At 34.0% G+C, this 19,848-nt stretch overlaps 1 protein-coding gene across 2 annotated transcripts in view; it reads left to right on the top strand.

The window, feature by feature from the left end:
- Positions 1 to 19,848, top strand: part of LOC143247576 (glutamate receptor ionotropic, kainate 2-like) — a 158,256-nt gene that overhangs the window by 126,671 nt on the left and 11,737 nt on the right. For both annotated transcript variants that reach the window (XM_076495887.1, XM_076495878.1), the window contains 5 exons: positions 558 to 671; positions 3,439 to 3,639; positions 4,804 to 5,165; positions 7,778 to 7,976; positions 12,766 to 12,991. In XM_076495887.1, coding sequence (XP_076352002.1) covers positions 558 to 671; positions 3,439 to 3,639; positions 4,804 to 5,165; positions 7,778 to 7,976; positions 12,766 to 12,991 — 1,102 coding nt within the window. The remainder of the gene's footprint in view (positions 1 to 557; positions 672 to 3,438; positions 3,640 to 4,803; positions 5,166 to 7,777; positions 7,977 to 12,765; positions 12,992 to 19,848) is intronic.

Raw genomic sequence — 19,848 nt, 5'->3', positions numbered from 1 at the left:
TTTTGCAGCAAAAATTATTTAAATGTAAATGTATTAAGTTATACAGCTCTAACCTCTTTCAAAGTTGTCACTATATATTTGTACATATGATTTTTAAACTTCAGTAAATTTTAATGTTTCTGAAAGAAACGTTCGCCTAAATATAATTACTCTTCTATATTTTATGTATTATGTAGTAGGCATATATTATAAAATTGATGTCTCAGTATAGAAAATGGCATTGAATATTATATTTTGAATCTTAAACGACTCTATAAGTGCGTAATCCCACTTGTACAGCAGGGCCGATTTCTCTTCACATACGAATAATTTCTCGATAATTTATTTTTACATTTTGTTATTACTAATATAAGATAGTTACATACATTTTACTCGTTTCTTCTAGTTTGTCAGGGAATGTTTTATAATTAGTTTCGTAACAATTTTTCTCATATTCTATATTAGTGTATACTTAGTAAATGAGCATGGTAAAATTTTGATTAAGCCTAGTGCAGTGAAATGTTTCACTATATAATTATTGGTTGTCTGGATCCTTGTTTGTCTCACTGCTTATTTAGGTCGGAGACTGGAACCTCAACGTAGGAATAAGAATTACTGGAAACTCCACTAAAGCTTTCGAGGAGGTCAAAGCTTCATTAAAAAACAAGACTTTGGTTATAACAACGTTAACAGTGAGTTGTTCTTTAAAAACAAGATAAAAAATAAAGTATTTAGATAACACTCTTTGTGAGCTGTACTCTTTAAACAAACTACTGTTAGCTACAGCTTTGTTGGTTTGTTTTTGAATTATGTACAAAGCTACTCGAGGACTATCTGTGCTAGCCGTTCCTAATTTAATACTGTAAGACTAGAGGGAAGGCAGCTAGTTTTACACTACTCTTGGGCCACTCCAACGAATAGTGGGATTGACCGTCACATTATAACGCTCCCACGGCTGAAAGGGCGGGCATGTTTGGCGCGACGGGGATGCGAACCCGCGACCCTCAGATTACGAGTCGCACGCCTTAACACACTTAGTCATGTCGGGTCACAGCTTTGTTGGTACTTTTATTTCTTGAGAGACAAAAACCATAGCTAGTACATTGTTCTTAGATGAAATAATAAGTGTTCTGTTTACATTATGAGTGTATTGCTCTCAAGAAGATCCTCTTGGGACAAAATTGCTGATAGGCTATTCTATTATAAAATATATATATATATATTGTGAAAATGTTGCAGCCAAGTTGTTTCTATGTAAGTTATGAGAAATTAGTATATTTTTCTTATTAGACTGTAATCCCACATATCTCGTTTCGGTACGGATAAAATGCTTGTTTTGTTTCTACAAGTAACGAGTATAACTAATAACAAAGCAAACTCCACTTTGATATACATACCTGGCATGCGGTTGATTTATTTTATTTTTCTTCAGTACTTTATTGTTTTATGCTAATTTCAAGTCAGCTTTTGCTGTATTACCAAGATGGACAGAGTCTGGGGAAGAACTACATGAAATTATTTACCGTTCACACATTTATAGTATAGCATTTTACACATGGACGTTTTGGAAAAGCTTTCTAACAAACGGATAACTGTTCAATTAGTGAAGAAAAGACAGAAGACAAGCGAACTTTTACACGAGTGAGAAATTTGACTCGTCTGTCTTAGTGGTAGTTACAGCACTGATTACGTCAGCAGAACTGGTGAAAGCAGATGAGTTATATTGTGTGTAGAACACAAATTCTAATTTATGTTTCAACGTAAAGCTTTCTCTGGTGAAATTTAAAGGTAAATCATGTTGTAAAAATAAATTCATAAAGAAAGAAAGAGGTAACTGACCGATAGGTGACCACATGTTTGAAGGGGGTTGTGAACCTGACGATGACCGAAGAAGGTCGAAACATTGTTCGCACCTCCACATAAAAAAAAATTTCAACTCAAATCAGCCGTTTTTACATATATAGTTCAAAGATTTAATTATACTTCTATATATCAAGGCATATTTTAACGAAGGCAGCCACTGCTGTGTACATTAAACATCATTGTAGAAGAAACTCGTCATTTAGATTCAGACATGAGAAATTAATGTTTATATTATCCAGACACAAATAAAACACCGTTGCTGTTAATTAGATCAACTCAAAATAAAACGCAACGCGAGTTATAACAACAAAGAGCCTTTCATAACTAAGCTCAACATAAATGCAATTGATCAGTTCATTCTTGATCTTTTTTATAATGATAGTTGATTACTTTAATTGCTGTCAATTTTCTGTATTGCCATGTACTATACGTTACGCTAGTGATGGTCACGTGCTACCATTGATCAGGAGTCAGATGCTAAGTTTATGAAGTACTTGCCTCATTGAAGGAAACACTCAATGATCAAGAACAGATGTATCCTCACCTAACTGGGATCTTCTCTCCCAGATCTAAGCCTTTATCATCGTTCTATTTGAAGCAGTTAAGCCTATCACGAGTCAGATATAAACCTAATTAGTTAATTACATTCAGTTAAAAAGTTTATATCATCGACCTATCTGAAGCTTACTTGTTTGTTTTGAATTTTGTGCAAAGCTACACAAAGGCTATCTGCGCTAGCCGTCCCTAATTTAGCAACGCAAGAACAGAGGGAAGGCAGCTAGTCATCACTTCCAACCGCCAACTCTTGGGCCACTCTTTTACCAACGAATAATGGAATTGACCGTCACATTATAACGCCCTCACGGCTGAAAGGGCGAGTATGTTTGGTGCGACGGGGATTCGAACCCACGACCCTTAGATTAAGAGTCGAGTGCCTTAACTACTTGGCCATGCTGCGCCCTTTCTGAAGCGGTTAAAGCTATCGCAAGTCAGATATAAATCATTAGCTAATTATATTTAATTAAAAGTACTGACTGACATATCTCCCTAGTATTGTGACTGATAAGTACTTCAGAGGATGACCCAGGATACTGGGTGTTGATGGAAATATTGAAACCCCCCTATGGTACCACGGTTATCTGCGTACTTACAATGGTTGAAACTGGGTTTCGATACCTGCAGTAGAAAGAGCACAGATAAATCATAGTACAGTTTTATGCTTAATTGATTGTGTATGTGTTTATGTTTTCTTATATTAAAGCTACATCAGGCTATATGCTGAGTCCACCGAGGGGGATCCAACCTCTTATTTTAGCGTTGTAAATTCGTAAACTTACCGCTGTATCAGCAGGGGACTTACGCTTAACTACGAACAATCTCAATTTATTTCTCTTGTCAGAAATCTTTTTTTTTTTTTTTTACTTTAAGAAAATATGTATTGATTTAACACTTATTGGAACAACACTGTGTAGAATCATTTTCGTTAACAGTTTATATAAATGTGTGTGTATAAAATAAAATAGATAAAACTTGTTATGGCGCTAAATAAATCTTAACTTTTTATACGTCTAAACAATTTTCATTTTTATCTTCTAGAATCCGCCTTACATATCACTAAAAGAAGGTGTTACTTTAAAAGATAATAACCGTTACGAAGGTTACTGTGTTGATCTGATCGAAGAGATTGCGAAAATTCTCAGGTTTAAGTACGTATTTCGAGAAGTGGCCGATCGCACTTATGGGAAGAAGAACGAATGGGGAGAATGGAACGGCATGATTCGCGAGCTAATAGAAGGGGTTTGTATTTAAACATCGCTTGTTGTTTTTTATACAGATTTTTGGTGAGTTCTTAATTATCTATATTGACAAAAATATTTCTAAACTCAGGTTAAACTCGTTTGTCAAAATGACAATGAACAATAAAAATAATAAAACGATTACTTTTGTCAATAAATCTGTGATTGAAATAATTCATTTACTTACTCTAGATATAATCGTGGTGTTGGTCTAATATTTTTTTCAGAATTAAACACATTTTGTTTGTGAAAAAGAAGATGATTTGAAACGCAAAACAACTAACTTTTCACCAACGATGAAGTTCGACTGAAGAGCCTCACATTAATGTTTTTTTTGTTTTTTAAAATATGTAAATTGTTACACTTTGACAATTTCCCATATTTCTTGATATGAAGATTAAAGCGTGTTTTATTCTTATATCTTGATAGTAATAAGCATAACAGAAAATTGATTTATCATTAAGTTACAAGAAGTTCATACTGCAAACAGTAAAGCGAAGTGTGGGGTTTCAGTATACACCACAACTATTTGTAACTTCTTTGGTATATTTACGTGAAGCCATTGACTTTCAACATGAACTAACTAACCAGTCATTTTCTTTTGTATATTTATGTAAAACCATTGACTTTTAACATAAAGTAATTAACCTTTCATTTTCTTTGGTATATTAATGTGAAACCATTGACTTGGAGCATAAAATAACTGATCTTTTACTTTCTTTGTGTTTTTTAATATGGAACCGCTGACTTGAAACATAAAGTAATTTATATTTTCTTTGATATGTTTACGTGAAACTGTTGACTAGGAACATGAAGTAGCTAATTTTTTGTTTTCTTTAGTTGACTTGTAATATAAAATAACTTTTTTCTTTGGTTTATTTATATGAAACCGTTGATTTAGACATAAAGTAACTAACCTTTTACTTTCTTTGTTGTTGTTTTTTCATATGAAACCGTTGACTTTAAACATAAAGTAATTTATCTTTCATTTTCTTTTGTATCTTTACATGAAACTATTGACTAGTAACATAAAATAACTAACCTTTTGTTTTCTAAAAAACATTGCATAAATTTGGGTCACTTTATAAAATTTCGCGTTATTAACTATTCTCCTATGATAGTTTATTGAAATATTATGTACCTCTATATTTTTTTCTGTCTTTAGAAAGCAGACTTAGCAGTAGTAGATCTGACTGTCACATACGAACGAGAAGATGCTGTCGACTTTACCATGCCCTTCATGAATTTGGGAATAAGTATCCTTTTTAAACGACCTACCAAGAAAGTCCCGAAACTGTTTTCCTTCCTGTCCCCTCTGTCTTTGGAAGTTTGGGTGTACATGGTGACAGCTTTCCTTGGAGTCAGTCTCTTTCTCTTTGTTGTAGCCAGATTTAGTCCATATGAGTGGACGAATCCTCACCCCTGTGACCCTCACCCTGATACCCTGGAGAACCAGTTTACTCTGCTCAACACTTTGTGGTTCACTGGTGGCTCTCTCTTACAGCAAGGGTGTGAAGTCACACCAAGGTGACAAACTAGATGCATTTTTCCAATGAAATTTTTAGTCGTGTAACTATTACCGTAGCATCATATCTATCTAAGCATTTTATTGAATCAAGTTGACAAAAAGCAAAACAAATTAATTCGACAAAACACACAGAATTTAGTTGTTTCTAACTATTTCAAGTTGAAATTACCTTATACTATTAAAGTTAGTGGTGCTTAATTATTTCTACTAATAAGAAGTTATAGCTTATTAGACAGCATTAACATGTCGTTTGTTTCTGACAAATTAATTTACTTTTATGAATTGTTATAAAATGGCTATACGCTCTTATTTATGTGAGAATCTATTCTAGAAGTTTTTTAACATATATTTTGTTTTCAATGTAACTAGAAAACATTACTGGATATTTTATTTGAACCATTTCAGTTATTTATCACACGGTGCTACATCATTACATTAACGTGTTTTATTAGAAACTGTTTTGATTCGTTTTGTTGTTGTTGTTTTTTTGCGCACATGAATTATCTGCGCTTTGTCCATTATGAAAAATCAAAATCCGGATTATAGCATTATAAGTACGTAAACTTACCGCTGACCCACTAATTAACATTTTTAGAAGCAGAAGGGTTTATTTTATTGTCTTCCGTTTCACTCTACTGCGATATTCGTTTTACTATTGTTCTGAAACGGTTTTACTGCATCGTTCTTACCTTATTATACTGTATCAACAAAACCGTATTTTATCTTTAGACGTTTCACTTTGTTTTCATCAAAGTTCTGCTGCATTGTAGTTTTAACTAGTCACCGCAACGTTTACTTTATTGCTCTCAAACAGTTATTATATTATTACTGTGAGTTTAACTAGTATCCTGAATCAGCTTTACACATCGTCCTTTGACGATTTTTACTGTATCAACAGTCAGATTTCCATTTTATTATCAAATATTTCACCTTATTGTCGTAACATCATTTTGTTGTCATCAAAATCGTATTGTATTACAATCAGTTTTATTTTGTAAGGTTGTTGTTATCGTACTGTTTACTTTTTACCATTGAGCAGCTTTCTGTGATTATCAATAGATGGAATAGATGGTTTATTTTACTGTCCTCAGTTTTACTCTACAATCAATAGTTTTGTATTGTTATCGATTCCTCGTTGTGGTCAAAGTGAAACACAGCCAATTATTTAGCTTTGCGTAAATAAATTAAAAACTTAAAAGATGTTTTTGAAATTCGTTTTATTTTCCTTAAATAAAAATATTTAAGCGAGTTAGTTTACAGTCACTTCTTTATCAACAGCGACCTTAAATATCGAAATTAGTTGCAATTAGAAAAAAGAAACTGTCAGAAACATTTGAATATTTAAAGCTGTTAAAATATTATATCTAGAAGTTAGAATAAATAAAAATGACGATTTCTTGTGTTCGATTCTTAGTAAGTTTGGCTAAAATAGGGATAATTGGATTTCGTATAGGATGGCTTGAAGGAAATCACATACCAGAGTACTGTTGGTAAAAAGTAGTTGTTTTTAATGTTTCTAAATGTCAACTCCCCTCTGGTTAATTTGAACTGTTACAAAAAAGGTTTTGAGTTTGTTGCTATTCTAAATCTGTTTCCTCTTTTAGAGTTAAAAATTAGTTTAGAAAAGTCTCACTAGGAAAAATGCAATTCAAGATACATTTAAAATTGAGGGTGAACTGACACTGGCTACTCCACTTCTCCATCTGTTTCCATTGAAATATCTAGATTTCTAAACTCCAACAATAAATATTAAATTAATTATTTGACTTTCTGTGGCTCTTGCATACGCGCACCACCATGATGGATAATGGTTTCAAATGGTTAAAATTCTATTGTGTTTTAACTTGATTATTCTTGTTTATCCTGGTGAAACTCTCTGCTTTCTATTCTTTTTACTTTTCTTGTATATATCTAAATAAAGATTCAGATTTTCACCTGAAAAACGTTTAGTGAATTTTACTTAAAGTTCAGTATGCAGTCTATTTTAGTGTTTTCAGAATGTCCTCACCAATATAAAGAGCTAAGCAAACATTCAAATAACCGACATTTGCACTGCTGTTATTAGACAGTTCGAAGTTATTTTCATGAAATGGATTGAGCATCAAAGGCCGTTATAACCAACAGATATTTTAATTTTATTATCCTTAGATAATTTTAATTTATTTTTGTCAGCCAATTTTACTGCATTGTCGCCAATTGTACTTTAATGTTACCCATTTTACTTAATCGTCTTCAATTTTATCTTATTATCTTCAAATGTGAAATTTACAATTTTCATCAGGCAGCTTTAGAGTACAGACATACAATGATTGTATGAGTGTCTTACTTCATGATAAATAAACAGTTTTTTTTGTCACCAAACGGTTTTGATATCGCTGAATAATTCACTTTGCAATCATTAGATTTGATGATTTTATATGTTTATGAATAAGCATGTTTGTTGTACTATATAAAACAAAATTATTTAAGTTCATTGTTATTTACTTGAGAATCATCAAAATTGTTAAACAATATTTTATTGTTTCTGTTTCTCTTTAACTTATTAAGATTAATTGAACAACATAACAGTAACTTTGGTTGCAACATCTAAATCCAAAACTGTACTATGTAGGGCTATGTCAACAAGAGTAGTTTCCGGAATCTGGTGGTTCTTCACCCTCATCATGGTATCTTCGTACACAGCTAATCTTGCAGCATTTCTAACCGTGCAACGAATGACCTCACCAATAGAGAGTGCTGAAGACTTAGCGAAGCAGACATCCATTCAGTATGGCTGCCTCCGGTCAGGATCAACACAGGCATTCTTTAAGGTAAATGACTGTGCTAATAGAGTATAAAAATATTAATTTACAAGTCAAGGGAAAATGTAGTTTTCCACATGATACATTCGTTTTGCTACACTTTTGGTTCCTCAATAGCTTTTATCTTTTTACTCAAAACTTAATTTTTTGCACTTAAAGACAATCTCCTCAACTTTACTTTCAAACCACACAATTGAACCAGGATTTGACTGATACTGCTGCTCTTACTGTCCTTTAAGTAAACACAAGTTTAAAAATTATCAGCTGATTAAGTCAATCAAATGGCCCAGCATGGCCAAGCGCGTTAAGGCGTGCGACTCGTAATCTGAGGGTCGCGGGTTCGTGCCCGCGTCGCGCCAAACATGCTCGCCCCTCCCAGCCGGGGAGGCGTTATAATGTGACGATCAATCCCACTATTCGTTGGTAAAAGAGTAGCCCAAGAGTTGGCGGTGGGTGGTGATGACTAGCTGTCTTCCCTCTAGTTTTACACTACTAAATTAGGGACGGCTAAGAGCAGTGGGCTAACAACCTACTCACTTAAAAAAAAACCTGTTACAGAAACCGCAATGATTGCAGCCCTATGTTCCTTAAAGGAATCGAGTGGCAGATGTCAATCAATGAGGAGGGTGAAAAATCAGTGGCTAATTTTTTTTTTCCAGTTATTACTGCCAGTGGGTTTTAAGTTGTTAACAAAGCCTGGACAAAAATAATTATTTGGTATAATTAAAACAAAATAATGATGAGGTTCACAATAAATATCTCTTATTCTGTATCATTATTTCGGAAACGTACGGAAAAAGTTAACTTTAAATGATAATTGTATGCTGGCTAGAAACAAACTTATTCTTGTTTTGCTAAGACGAATGAGCTTTGGTGCAGAGTCTGTTTTCAGGTTCAGTTTAAGCTAAAAGTAGTTTAAGCATCACCTACTCGCTGGTCTCTTCGCCTTGTTTTGTTGATAAATTAGAAATTTTTATTCGTGGCTACTCTTTTACAATGATCCAAGGATATTTCTGAGTCTTTTAAGTAATGAATAGCCATTCGTTTCTCTAACACCTACTGAACAATTTTTACAAGCCAGGTGGTTAAGGCACTCGACTCATGATGCGAGGGTCGCGGGTTCGAATCGCCCTATACTCGCCCTATAATGTAACGGTCAAATCCAATATTCGTTGGTAAAAGAGTAACCAAAGAGTTGGCGGTGGGTGGCAATGATTAACTACCTTCCCTCTAGTCTTACACTGCTAAATTAGAGATGGCTAGCGGAGATAGCCCTCGTGTTACTTTTCATCAGCTAGATATCACATACATATACTTTTAATGAATATACAAAAGTGATCAAAGTAATTCAAGGATAATCGGTGTATTTTAAAGCCACGTTATGGCAAAGTACGCCTTGCTGTTAATAAATCATGTCACTGGAACAATCTCTGATTTCATATTTATTTAAAACTAGTATCAGATAATCAGTCCTCTAATTTTATATGAAAATTACTGTTATTAGAGTCCATGCCCATAAATATTGCTATGTTATTAAAAACTTCGCAGGCTTATGAATCATCAGATTATAAGAAAACGTTTCTTTATAAGCTATGTGTAGCCTGGCATGGCCAGGTGGGTTAAGGCATGCGACTCGTAATCTGAGGGTCGCGGGTTCGCATCCCCGTCGCACCAAACATATTCGCCTTTTCAGCCGTCGGGGCGTTATAATGTCACGGTCAATTCCACTATTCTTTGGTAAAAGAGTATCCCAAAAGTTGGCGGTGGATGGTGATGACTAGCTGCCTTCCTTTTAGTCTTACACTGCTAAATTAGGGACGGCTAGCGCAGATATCTCTAGAGTAGCTTTGCGCGAAATTCAAAAACAAAATAAACTATGTGCTAATATCGGACACAAATACAACTAATGGATGTGGTATGCTTAAAATGGGTGGATCAGTAACCGACTGGGATATACTATAATTCACTACTCTATCACAACTGCCTTTATTGCTCCAGTACTATTTGGAGGGGAATTGCGTGCTGCAAGTGTCTTACCAAAGCATCACTTACATCTTAAACTAGACTTGACTCTAGTGAGCATGCTTACCACTCCATTATCTTCTGATCATATACGACAGTTGTAATGGTTTTCAAACACGTTTGAAACTATTGACCCATTATCTTCATACCCTCTTTCTTCAGAAAGTTTTTTACGAGTTGAGAATGACGAAGTCATGCGTTATCATTCACTAGACGCAATTTTGGACACATGGGCTGGAACAGCATGCCATAAAAGTCTGTCTTTTTTTTTTTTTCGTGAAATAATTTTGGCTACTCTCCAAATGTATAAACGTTTCGTGTTTAGCTGTATTGTGAAGTGATTTGTCCGCCTTACGTTTTACCAACCGATATGTTATTCACATCAATAGTCTTGCACTGCTATATTTTTGATGTAGCAGTGTAAAACTAGAGGAAGGCAGCTAGACATCACCACCCACCGCCAATATTTGAGCGACTCTTTTACCAACGATGAGAAATCGAGGCACGTCCAGTTCGGTGAGCTTATATTTCAAATATCAGTCATCATGTAGATCTATGTCGACAACTCTATAGGATGACTCTATATATCAGTCATCATGTAGATCTATGTCGACAACTCTATACGATGACTCTATATATCAGTCATCATGTAGATCTATGTCGACAACTCTATAGGATGACTCTATATATCAGTCATCACATAGATCTATGTCGACAGCTCTATAGGATGACTCTATATATCAGTCATCATGTAGATCTATGTCGACAACTCTATACGATGACTCTATATATCAGTCATCATGTAGATCTATGTCGACAACTCTATACGATGACTCTATATATCAGTCATCATATACGGTTGTCGACATAGATCTACCTTTCCTCTTCTCCTGTGCTTTAAAAATAAGTTAGCATCTTAAATAACCACACCTTGTGAATTAGTCACTCTAATATTACTTGTTCTTGACTGACGTTTCGCCAACTTGTTCCTTTCAGCATGTTTCGCTGTCAGGCTGGAACTCTTTATACACACATTGCTGTTTTTCAAGCTGATAATTAAGAACGCAATGTGTTTTCTTTATTTATGTTGACAACTGAAATAAGTATATCAATTCACATGACAGATCACCTGACAGTTATTTTGAATAACAAGGAACACATAGGTGTTACTGACGTGAATGTAACAACAGTAGCGTTTGAATTCTGTTAATAGTGATAGTTACAATCATGTAGACAATGAAAATTATAAATTAAAATTATTAATCTTAATTTTAAGCTTCATGCAATAATACTTACGATTGCATAAAAATATTTATATGAATCATGCTTTAGTTTTGAAAATATTTTTTACGATACACTTTTCACAAGCTCAGGTAGCTCTCCGAGTTCTTAATTACACTTCAATCTATTATTTCTCAATTTTTCATTCGATCACAATAATCTAGAATGAAGACCTCTTTACACTTGAACTTCTTTAAAGCATCATTTCTTACTGTTCTCAACCGAAATCACCAATCACTATATTTTTATCTTACAACTACTAAAGATTCGATAGATTAAACTCATCAGTTCAGGTCTAAATGTTTTCAGTCAAATTATGAAATGACTTTAGTTGATCGTATAAAATCATTATCAAGATTCTTTTTAACTGCGTTCACTATAAATAGAGCTGCAGGATAACACTTAATATTTCACATTTTCCCTAAGTGATATATACATAGCTACAGACTGAAAATTAAATGGCCAATTGTGACTTGCTGAAATGTATTCTTCATACTACTTTAAACAAGAAGTTAGATTACCTCTTGCTAGTGTTACAAAGGTTGAGTTTGTTATATTAAATATTAGAACCTCGCGCGACGTTGCAGTCCATATTGTCACATCACTCTCTACCTGACAGCTGTGCATCTTCACAATAACTCTGCAGCATCCCCCACTCCCCATTTCAAGACTTTGTTGTAAGACTGTTGTGTTCAAAGTACGCCATTTTTCCAGGTAGGTTTTTCATGATCCATCTTGTGTACGAGAATAATAGCAGCATCCTTTTCAACAGTTCAATTACAAAAAAAAAAAAATCAAAGGTGCAGCATTCAGTGACTTGACTGATATGTCTTCACGTGGAATAACATAAACATCCATTTCATTAAGCAACTGAAAATATATATTGCAAAAATTGTGTATACGTGACTTATGCCACTTTTTCAGACAGAGATCTTTCTGGATTATGTTGCATACTGTTACCTAACACACATTTTTCATGATTTCTGTGTTCGGGATTTCTCACAGTTCCGTACCACAGTTAGAGTACGACTTGCTGAATGTTTATTTCTGGATAGTTTGGAATCCCCCAAGTAATCGATATTCCATTGCTTTTCAGTGTCATTAAATATAAAAGATACCGTAAGCCTTAGAAATTTCTAATGTCCAGTCAGAGCATATATTTAACTTTTAAGTCAAATATGTTAGTCTGAAAGATATTTTACAAAGCCTCAATTTTCGGTGGCATCATACTATCTAAGAACGCTAAGCAATGTCAAATAATAATTATACAATCCTTTCAAATCACAGCTGTATATCGGTTTTGTTTTTCTTGTTGCTTGCTGAAGTGTGTACTAAAATCGTTTATATCAGTGTATTCAATCCTCTATTACAATAGGCAGCTATCTTATACATGCGTTTTGATGACGTAAACTGAATAATCCATTACATCTAATATATTTGCTAACTAATTATAAAAGGAAAACAAAAATATAAACATGAAAATGTTATTGTGCAGCATTCAAACTTTCCAACTTTCAAACGAATGTGGAACTACATGGAATCTGCACGGCCCAGTGTATTTGTAGATTCTAATATGAAAGGTGTTGAGAGGGTAAAGAAAGGTAACTACGCTCTCCTGATGGAATCCACCAGCATAGAATACATAATTGAAAGAAACTGCGACCTTATGCAAATCGGTGGACTCCTGGATTCCAAAGGTTACGGTATTGCGACACCTTCAGGTGAGTGATTTAGAAAGATTTTTGCATTTATAAAATATTCGTTGATCGTATAATCATACCACCATTTTCTGAATTTTCGTTAAATAAATCAGTAGTGCAAAACATAACTGGAACGTGTTGTAGATATAGTACACCAGTCTTATATTTAACTTTTTTTGTTTCCAAGAGAAATTCTAGTGCAAATGCCTATAATTTTGGAAGAAGTTTATTTATATTGTGGTAAGAAACGTTTTAAATCCTTGAAGAGAATAAGTTTTACTTACAACTCCTGCTCACCACAAACTTAAGATATAAACCAAAAGCCGTACAGATAAAATTACACTATTACAAAAAATGTGCTGGTGGAATATATGTTCGATTGTTTGAAGGTATGTTTTTTTATTTGTCTTTTGTTTGTTTTGAATTTCACGCAAAGCTACACGAGGGCTATCTGCGCTAGCTGTCCCTAATTTACCAGTGTAAGACCAGAGGGAAGGCAGCTAGTCATCATCACCCACCGCCAACTATTGGGCTACTCTTTTACCAACGAATAGTGGGATTGACCGTAAATGGTGGTAGTGGTAGTGATTTTCCTATCATCCAACCTTGATAAAACGTGGTATAATCCAATGCCTAAACAAGAGAGCAGAAAGCATTTGCGACAAGACATCCATTGAAGCAGAACGTCAAAAGATTGTAGAGTTTTAAACAAATTGGTTACACCTCCTCCTTCATCAAAAATTCCTTAAAGATGACCACGACAGAAAGAAAATATCAGAAAGTCACCACCACAACCACCATTTACCTACCATACCTACAACATTTCAGTGAAAAACTCAAATTCATAGGCAAAAAATTTAACATAGAAGTCCGATGGAAATCATACAATATCTTAAGGTCAATTCTGGCAAAAAACAAACGGCGACCTACCAAAGAGAATCTCAAAAACGCAATCTATGAAATTCCGTGATCCTGCAATGACACATACATTGGAAAAACAGGAAGAAAACTCGGGACAAGAATAACAGAACATAAAGATAGTACAAGACTCATGAAAACACAAAATTCACCCATTGCAGAGCACGTCACGTCAACTGGACACAGAATAAACTGGAAGAAAACTAGAATCATCGACACATACAAATTCTGGAAGACAAGAAAAATCAAAAAATCATTTTATATTAACACTATTAAACCCTCACTAAAAGGATTCCTAATTAGAGGTGAGTAACCTGTAGCTACCATTGGTTGAATCTACGGGAAATCTCTCATCCAGTCAAAACAGTGATAATCCAACCAATCATAACACGCTCTCCACAATCCACCAGGACACTATAAAAAACCGACAAGACTTTTAGTGAGAATTTATTACAGACAATCAAAAGATACCGATGAATTTGGTGAAAACATTTTTAATTTCAGGCATACAGATTGAGAAATGCTAAAGTCAAAGTATGAGAGAGAAAGATTTTTGGAAACTGTTCAGGATCGCTTTCTTTACCAATTAGTCAAGGTACCTACTAGAAACAATCCTATTTTAGATTTATTGTTCTTTTTTATTTTGTTAGAGGGTGTTTGGGTGGGAGGACTGGTTAATATTCAGCTCTTTTGTTGTTGAAATATCTGCATTGAAATCAAACAAAATATTTGCAAGTAAATCTACCATATATCTCTAATATAGAAACAGTTGAAAGGGTAGACATCGAGGAACATTTATGTGCAATTGATCATTGCTCCATATTTGCTGCATGTGGAGATAAGTAACAATGATATTTTGGTAAATTTCCAAAAAACAAATTTTAAAGGGATGCGATAAAAATTATCTGTTGTAAATTGGGCAGCTGACTTATTTAGAGAGAATAATTAATTTGAAAAAAAAAAAGATTAAAATAGTGTTTTAAATATTCCATGTAAACATACCCTTAACGAAATAAAAAGATAGCTACAAATAAAAATTCAGGATGACTCACAAAAAGTTTAGGAGATATAATTAAAGAAAAGCATCATAAATTTAAGAAAGCTAAATTGACTAGTATGACAGGAGACTTAGGAGATTACAGAATATCAAAAAAGCTGGTCCAACAAGAAATTAAGACATTGTAAAGGGATGTGCGAGAAAAGCTTGGCTGAAAATGAAAAACCTAACAGTGAGGATTTCTTGAGATAAATTAATAATAAAAAAAATGTTAAAGTTGGGATTGGATTCTTGAAAGATGATAGAAGAACGTTTATTATCTGATCATTATGGGATGGATGGATTATTAAATTTTGTTTTTCTTCGGTTTTTACAGTACATAAATAGAAACGAGATCAAATAAGTAAACTGCATTAATTCTGAGCTGGTTAAGAAACATTCGGAAGTTTAAAGAACGATAAAGTTCCTGAGCTATATAATATTTCCCCAATAATTTTGAAGGAGGTTAAAGATTGGAAATGTAAGCCACTTACTATTTTTTTCAGTACTTGAACGGTGTACAAGAAGCACGTAACTCCTCTTTTCAGGGAGGTGATAAAAATCGTCCCAGTAATTACAGGCCAGTTAGACTTGCATCAGTTATGAGAAAAGTTTAGGAATGTCTGTTAAAAGATGCTTTGGAAAGATATTTTAACAAAGTTTAGAATTTTTATCCGATAGTCAACATAGTTTCATGAAGGGAAAATCTTGCCTTACAAATCTTTTAACATTCTTTGGAAAGGTTACTGTCTATGTAGATGAGGGTAAGGGTGTAAACTTGGTGTATCTGGATTTGAGAAGATGTCACATAAAAGGCTTGTACAAACTTGTCTCTATAGGTGTAAAGAATAAGGTAGCAAATTGAATATAAGAGTGGTTGGACGGAAAAAAGCAGAGGGTTGTTACAAATGAAGTTCAGTCAAACTGTATTAATGTCACAAGTGAGGTACTTCAGAGCTCAGTCTTAGGACCTTTGATCTTTTTAATTTACGCCAATGATATATGAAGGAACAGTCAATAAATTACTTAAATTTGCACATGACATTAAGGTATTTGGTGTTACTACCTATAAAAAGGATGCTGATGATTTACAAAAAATTTAGATCACTTACTAAGTTAAACAAATAAATGGCAAATGGATTATAATTATAATAAATGCACGTGGGTTACCATAATTATGTGTATAATTTGGATGGGAATAGCCTTAACAATGTTATGAAGGAAATGGATCTTGGTGTAACAGTCAATCAGTCGCTAAAGTCATCCAAGCAGTGTGCTGTTGCTAGTGGTAGGAAAAATAGGAATTTAGGTTCTATCTACAGAAATGTTGAATATAAGTTTGAAGAGGTTATAATTTCATTGTTAGGCTACATTTATAATATTATATCCAATCGTGGGCTCCTCACCTTGAGAATTACATCGAATTTTTGAAAAGGGCTCAGGGAAAGGTTAATAGAATGGTGTCTGGAATGTAAAAGTTGTCATATGAAGAGAGACCGAAATCTCTCAGTTTTCCCTTGAAAAAAGAAGAGTTGAAAAGATCTGTTTGAGGTGTTTAAGATTGTAAAGGGAATTGGTAGTGTTGATACATCATATGTTTTTCACATTTAACAATAAGAATAATAAAACTATGAGACACAAGTATATAAACTTTGGCAGGGTAGGAGTCACCTTCAGCTAAAACAATTTTATTTTAATAAGGGGGTAGTTGGCCTTTGTAATAAGTTGCCATCAGATGTTGTAGTGCCAGTTAATTTAAATGAGTTTAAGGAAAACTTGACAAGAATGTGAATGATAAGAGCTGGTTTTAAATTTGTTTTTAATATAATTCATTTTAAGGTGTGTAAAACCGAAATGGATCAATAGGTCGCTTGTTTTCCCAAAACGTTGTTATGTTCCATTGAAGATATAATGCAATATTTACGAACACTGATCTAAATGCAGGTGGAGCTCTTTTGATGTTTTCCCTGATGTGGGGGCCCGGCATGACCAAGCGTGTTAAGGCGTGCGACTCGTAATCTGAGGGTCGCGGGTTCGCATCCCCGTCGCGCCAAACATGCTCGTCCTTTCAGCCGTGGGGGCGTTATAATGTTTCGGTCAATCCCACTATTCGTTGGTAAAAGAGTAGCCCAAGAGTTGGCGGTGGGTGGTGATGACTAGCTGCCTTCCCTCTAGTCTTACACTGCTAAATTATGGACGGCTAGCACAGATAGCCCTCGAGTAGCTTTGTGCGAAATTCAAAAAACAAACAAACAATTCCTGATGTGGTAATTACTAAAGTAGCTTCTGAAGTTGTGCCCTGGCTCTTCTGTCGCATGTGGAAACGATGACAGTGCTCACTAGACTATAAACAGTCTGTGAGACTGACACTTTAGTTATGCATTGAACTGATGTCTGTTAGAAGGTTCACTATAATCCTTTGTGTTTAATAGGGTGTGAGGCAATTTACAAGTATCAAGGTCAGAGAATTAGTTGGGAATGTAGAGTTAAAAGCCACAACTAATCAGATCATAACCCGATCCTGTATTACAAAATTTGCCCGATACAGATCCAGAGAACATGCTCTATTTTACGTCATTCTTGGAGAAAGTACTTATCACTATGACGTCAGAAAACGTTTGTTCCAAACGCTAGAGAATATGCAATCGACATGCTTTTGTATGAAACAGTGTATGGACAGTTACGATAGCCAGACTATATTGCACCTTAGCAACAGTCACCAATCAGCGAGTTTAGCTATTCACATACCCAGTTTTTTCAAATATTTTTAGTTATCAAAGTAAGACAAATTACAATAATAAACTTTACAAACCAGAATCAGGCCAACAACTTTACAATGGTTTTGCAACTTTTCTGTTCATAATTCTAACCCGCCGGCTGTTGTAAGTGAAATGTATTCTAAGTAAGCGAAATCATGCCTGATTTAACAAATTATTTCAGGATTATATTCATGGGATTCACACAAATGTCACGTTATAAGATTATAACTTAATATAGTTAACATGAGGTTTTGGAATTATGGATTACCGTCTTCAGTCAATATCAATATAAAGTTCCAATAATAGCTGCAAAGTCGAAGAATAACCCTATATATACTAACCAAACAAATTTCAGAATAAAAATTACTCAGAAGCAGTACCTATGGTATGCTTGAGAAAGGGTAGCCAATATAGATCTAGAAACCGTTCTGTGCTTTACGTCATCCATAACCTACGAACATCTCAGCTACTAAAACTGCAAGATATTTCTTCAACATCAATGAGAAGAATGGGTACACCAAGTTCTTAGTTCATGTAATGTAATTCTCTAATAACTATGTGTCTTTCCATCTGTGTATTTCGCATGCTGTTAAATATTTCAGTTTGGGTCCAAACACAAAATATTATTTTCCTGAATTAACAGCACACAAACCATTTCATGTTTTTATTTTAATATGGTCAAAGTCAATCACTACAATTCCACCACATGTATCTCAATGTTTCAACTCAATATTATTTTTTTGTGTGAATAAATCTAGGACATTTGTGTACACAACACATACATAAAATGGTTTAGTATGTACTTGACAATCATGAGTATATTACACACAGGTTTTCATCTCAACTTTTATATCAAAATAAAAAACAAAATTGAAAAATGTTCCAAATTTTGTCAGATTTATGTAGTCTAAATTAATTTTTCATATTATGTCAGAGTACATCTTCGTTGCACTTCAGATTATAAGTTCACTCAGGAAATTCCTACAGGCATACACCCTCCAACATCATGGCTTAAAATATCATGAACAATGATAGCACCTAACTGCTACAACAGTACACTCAAAGCTTTATAGTAAGAACATACAAATAGGATACTTAATTAAAAATAGTCATCACCAGGTTGAATTTTGACTTTGCTGTAAGTAGTTAGCTTGCTCTGATCGAAAGTTAATACTAATTCAAAGCAAGGGGTGCAAAATAGTTAGTCTATTTGTCAGGATCTCTAGTTATCATTAACAGTATAATTAAGTTTTCTTCAACAGTGGTGGATCTAAGGTAGATAAAAAATGGGGGTTAACAACAATGACTCCCAAGCGGTTATAGAGGGTCCGGATCCTCTCAGGGAAAATTTTTAAAAAATGAAGCGTATTTTAGGTCATTTGAAGGTAAACGAACAATTATTTGAAAAAAAAAATAAAAGTAATATTTTATGTGACTCGGTTTTTTTGCTTTCTGCTTAATGCAGGGCATTTAACATTTCAATAAAAAAGGGCATATAATATTGATGTTTAGTGGCTGATACAGATAATTTGTTTTCACAGTATCCCAATTACTTGATTAGGCATGGTAAATGTAAGAGGCGAAAAACTATAAAAAACGATAAAGATTCACTTGTTTTCATTCCAAATATTAAATAAAAAAGATAAACATTAATAACTTCTTATATTTATAGAAACAGGCTGGATAAAACAATGGGTGCTTTTGTTACGAGATGCTTCTATTGTGTACGTATAGGCTAAGAGAGTATAGTTCAATGAAATGTCCTTGTGAATATAAATAAAAGTAGATCGTTTAAACGTTGCTCTGTCATAGTGCTGACTAGGATCAGTCTTTATATAGCTTAGAGAAGAATGTGATGTTTCTTCAGAAGTAGATGTTACCCCAGCTACAAATAAAATATGAAGAATACCGTGAATGTTGGAACAGAGATATGAATTAGTAGCGTGAAGAGTTTCTGGTAGCGTTGTTGGTAAAGTCTCAGTTTTCTTGCAATGTACAATCCATCTCTTGGTGCAGAGAATTAGCATCAGGAATGCCACTGGAGAATGTTTTCTAGAACTTGTTGATTGTAGTTTTGAAATGTTTCAATATATTTAGGAAGAAAACAGAGAATACTCATTGCTGTAAATGATAGTTGATCAAATCTTAACATCAATACCCTCACT

This window comes from Tachypleus tridentatus, chromosome 1, assembly GCF_004210375.1.
Source record: "Tachypleus tridentatus isolate NWPU-2018 chromosome 1, ASM421037v1, whole genome shotgun sequence".
NCBI classification, from domain to species: Eukaryota; Metazoa; Arthropoda; class Merostomata; order Xiphosura; family Limulidae; genus Tachypleus; species Tachypleus tridentatus.
The sequence above is the reverse complement of the archived record's forward strand: the minus strand, read 5'-3'. Positions and strand labels throughout refer to the sequence as shown.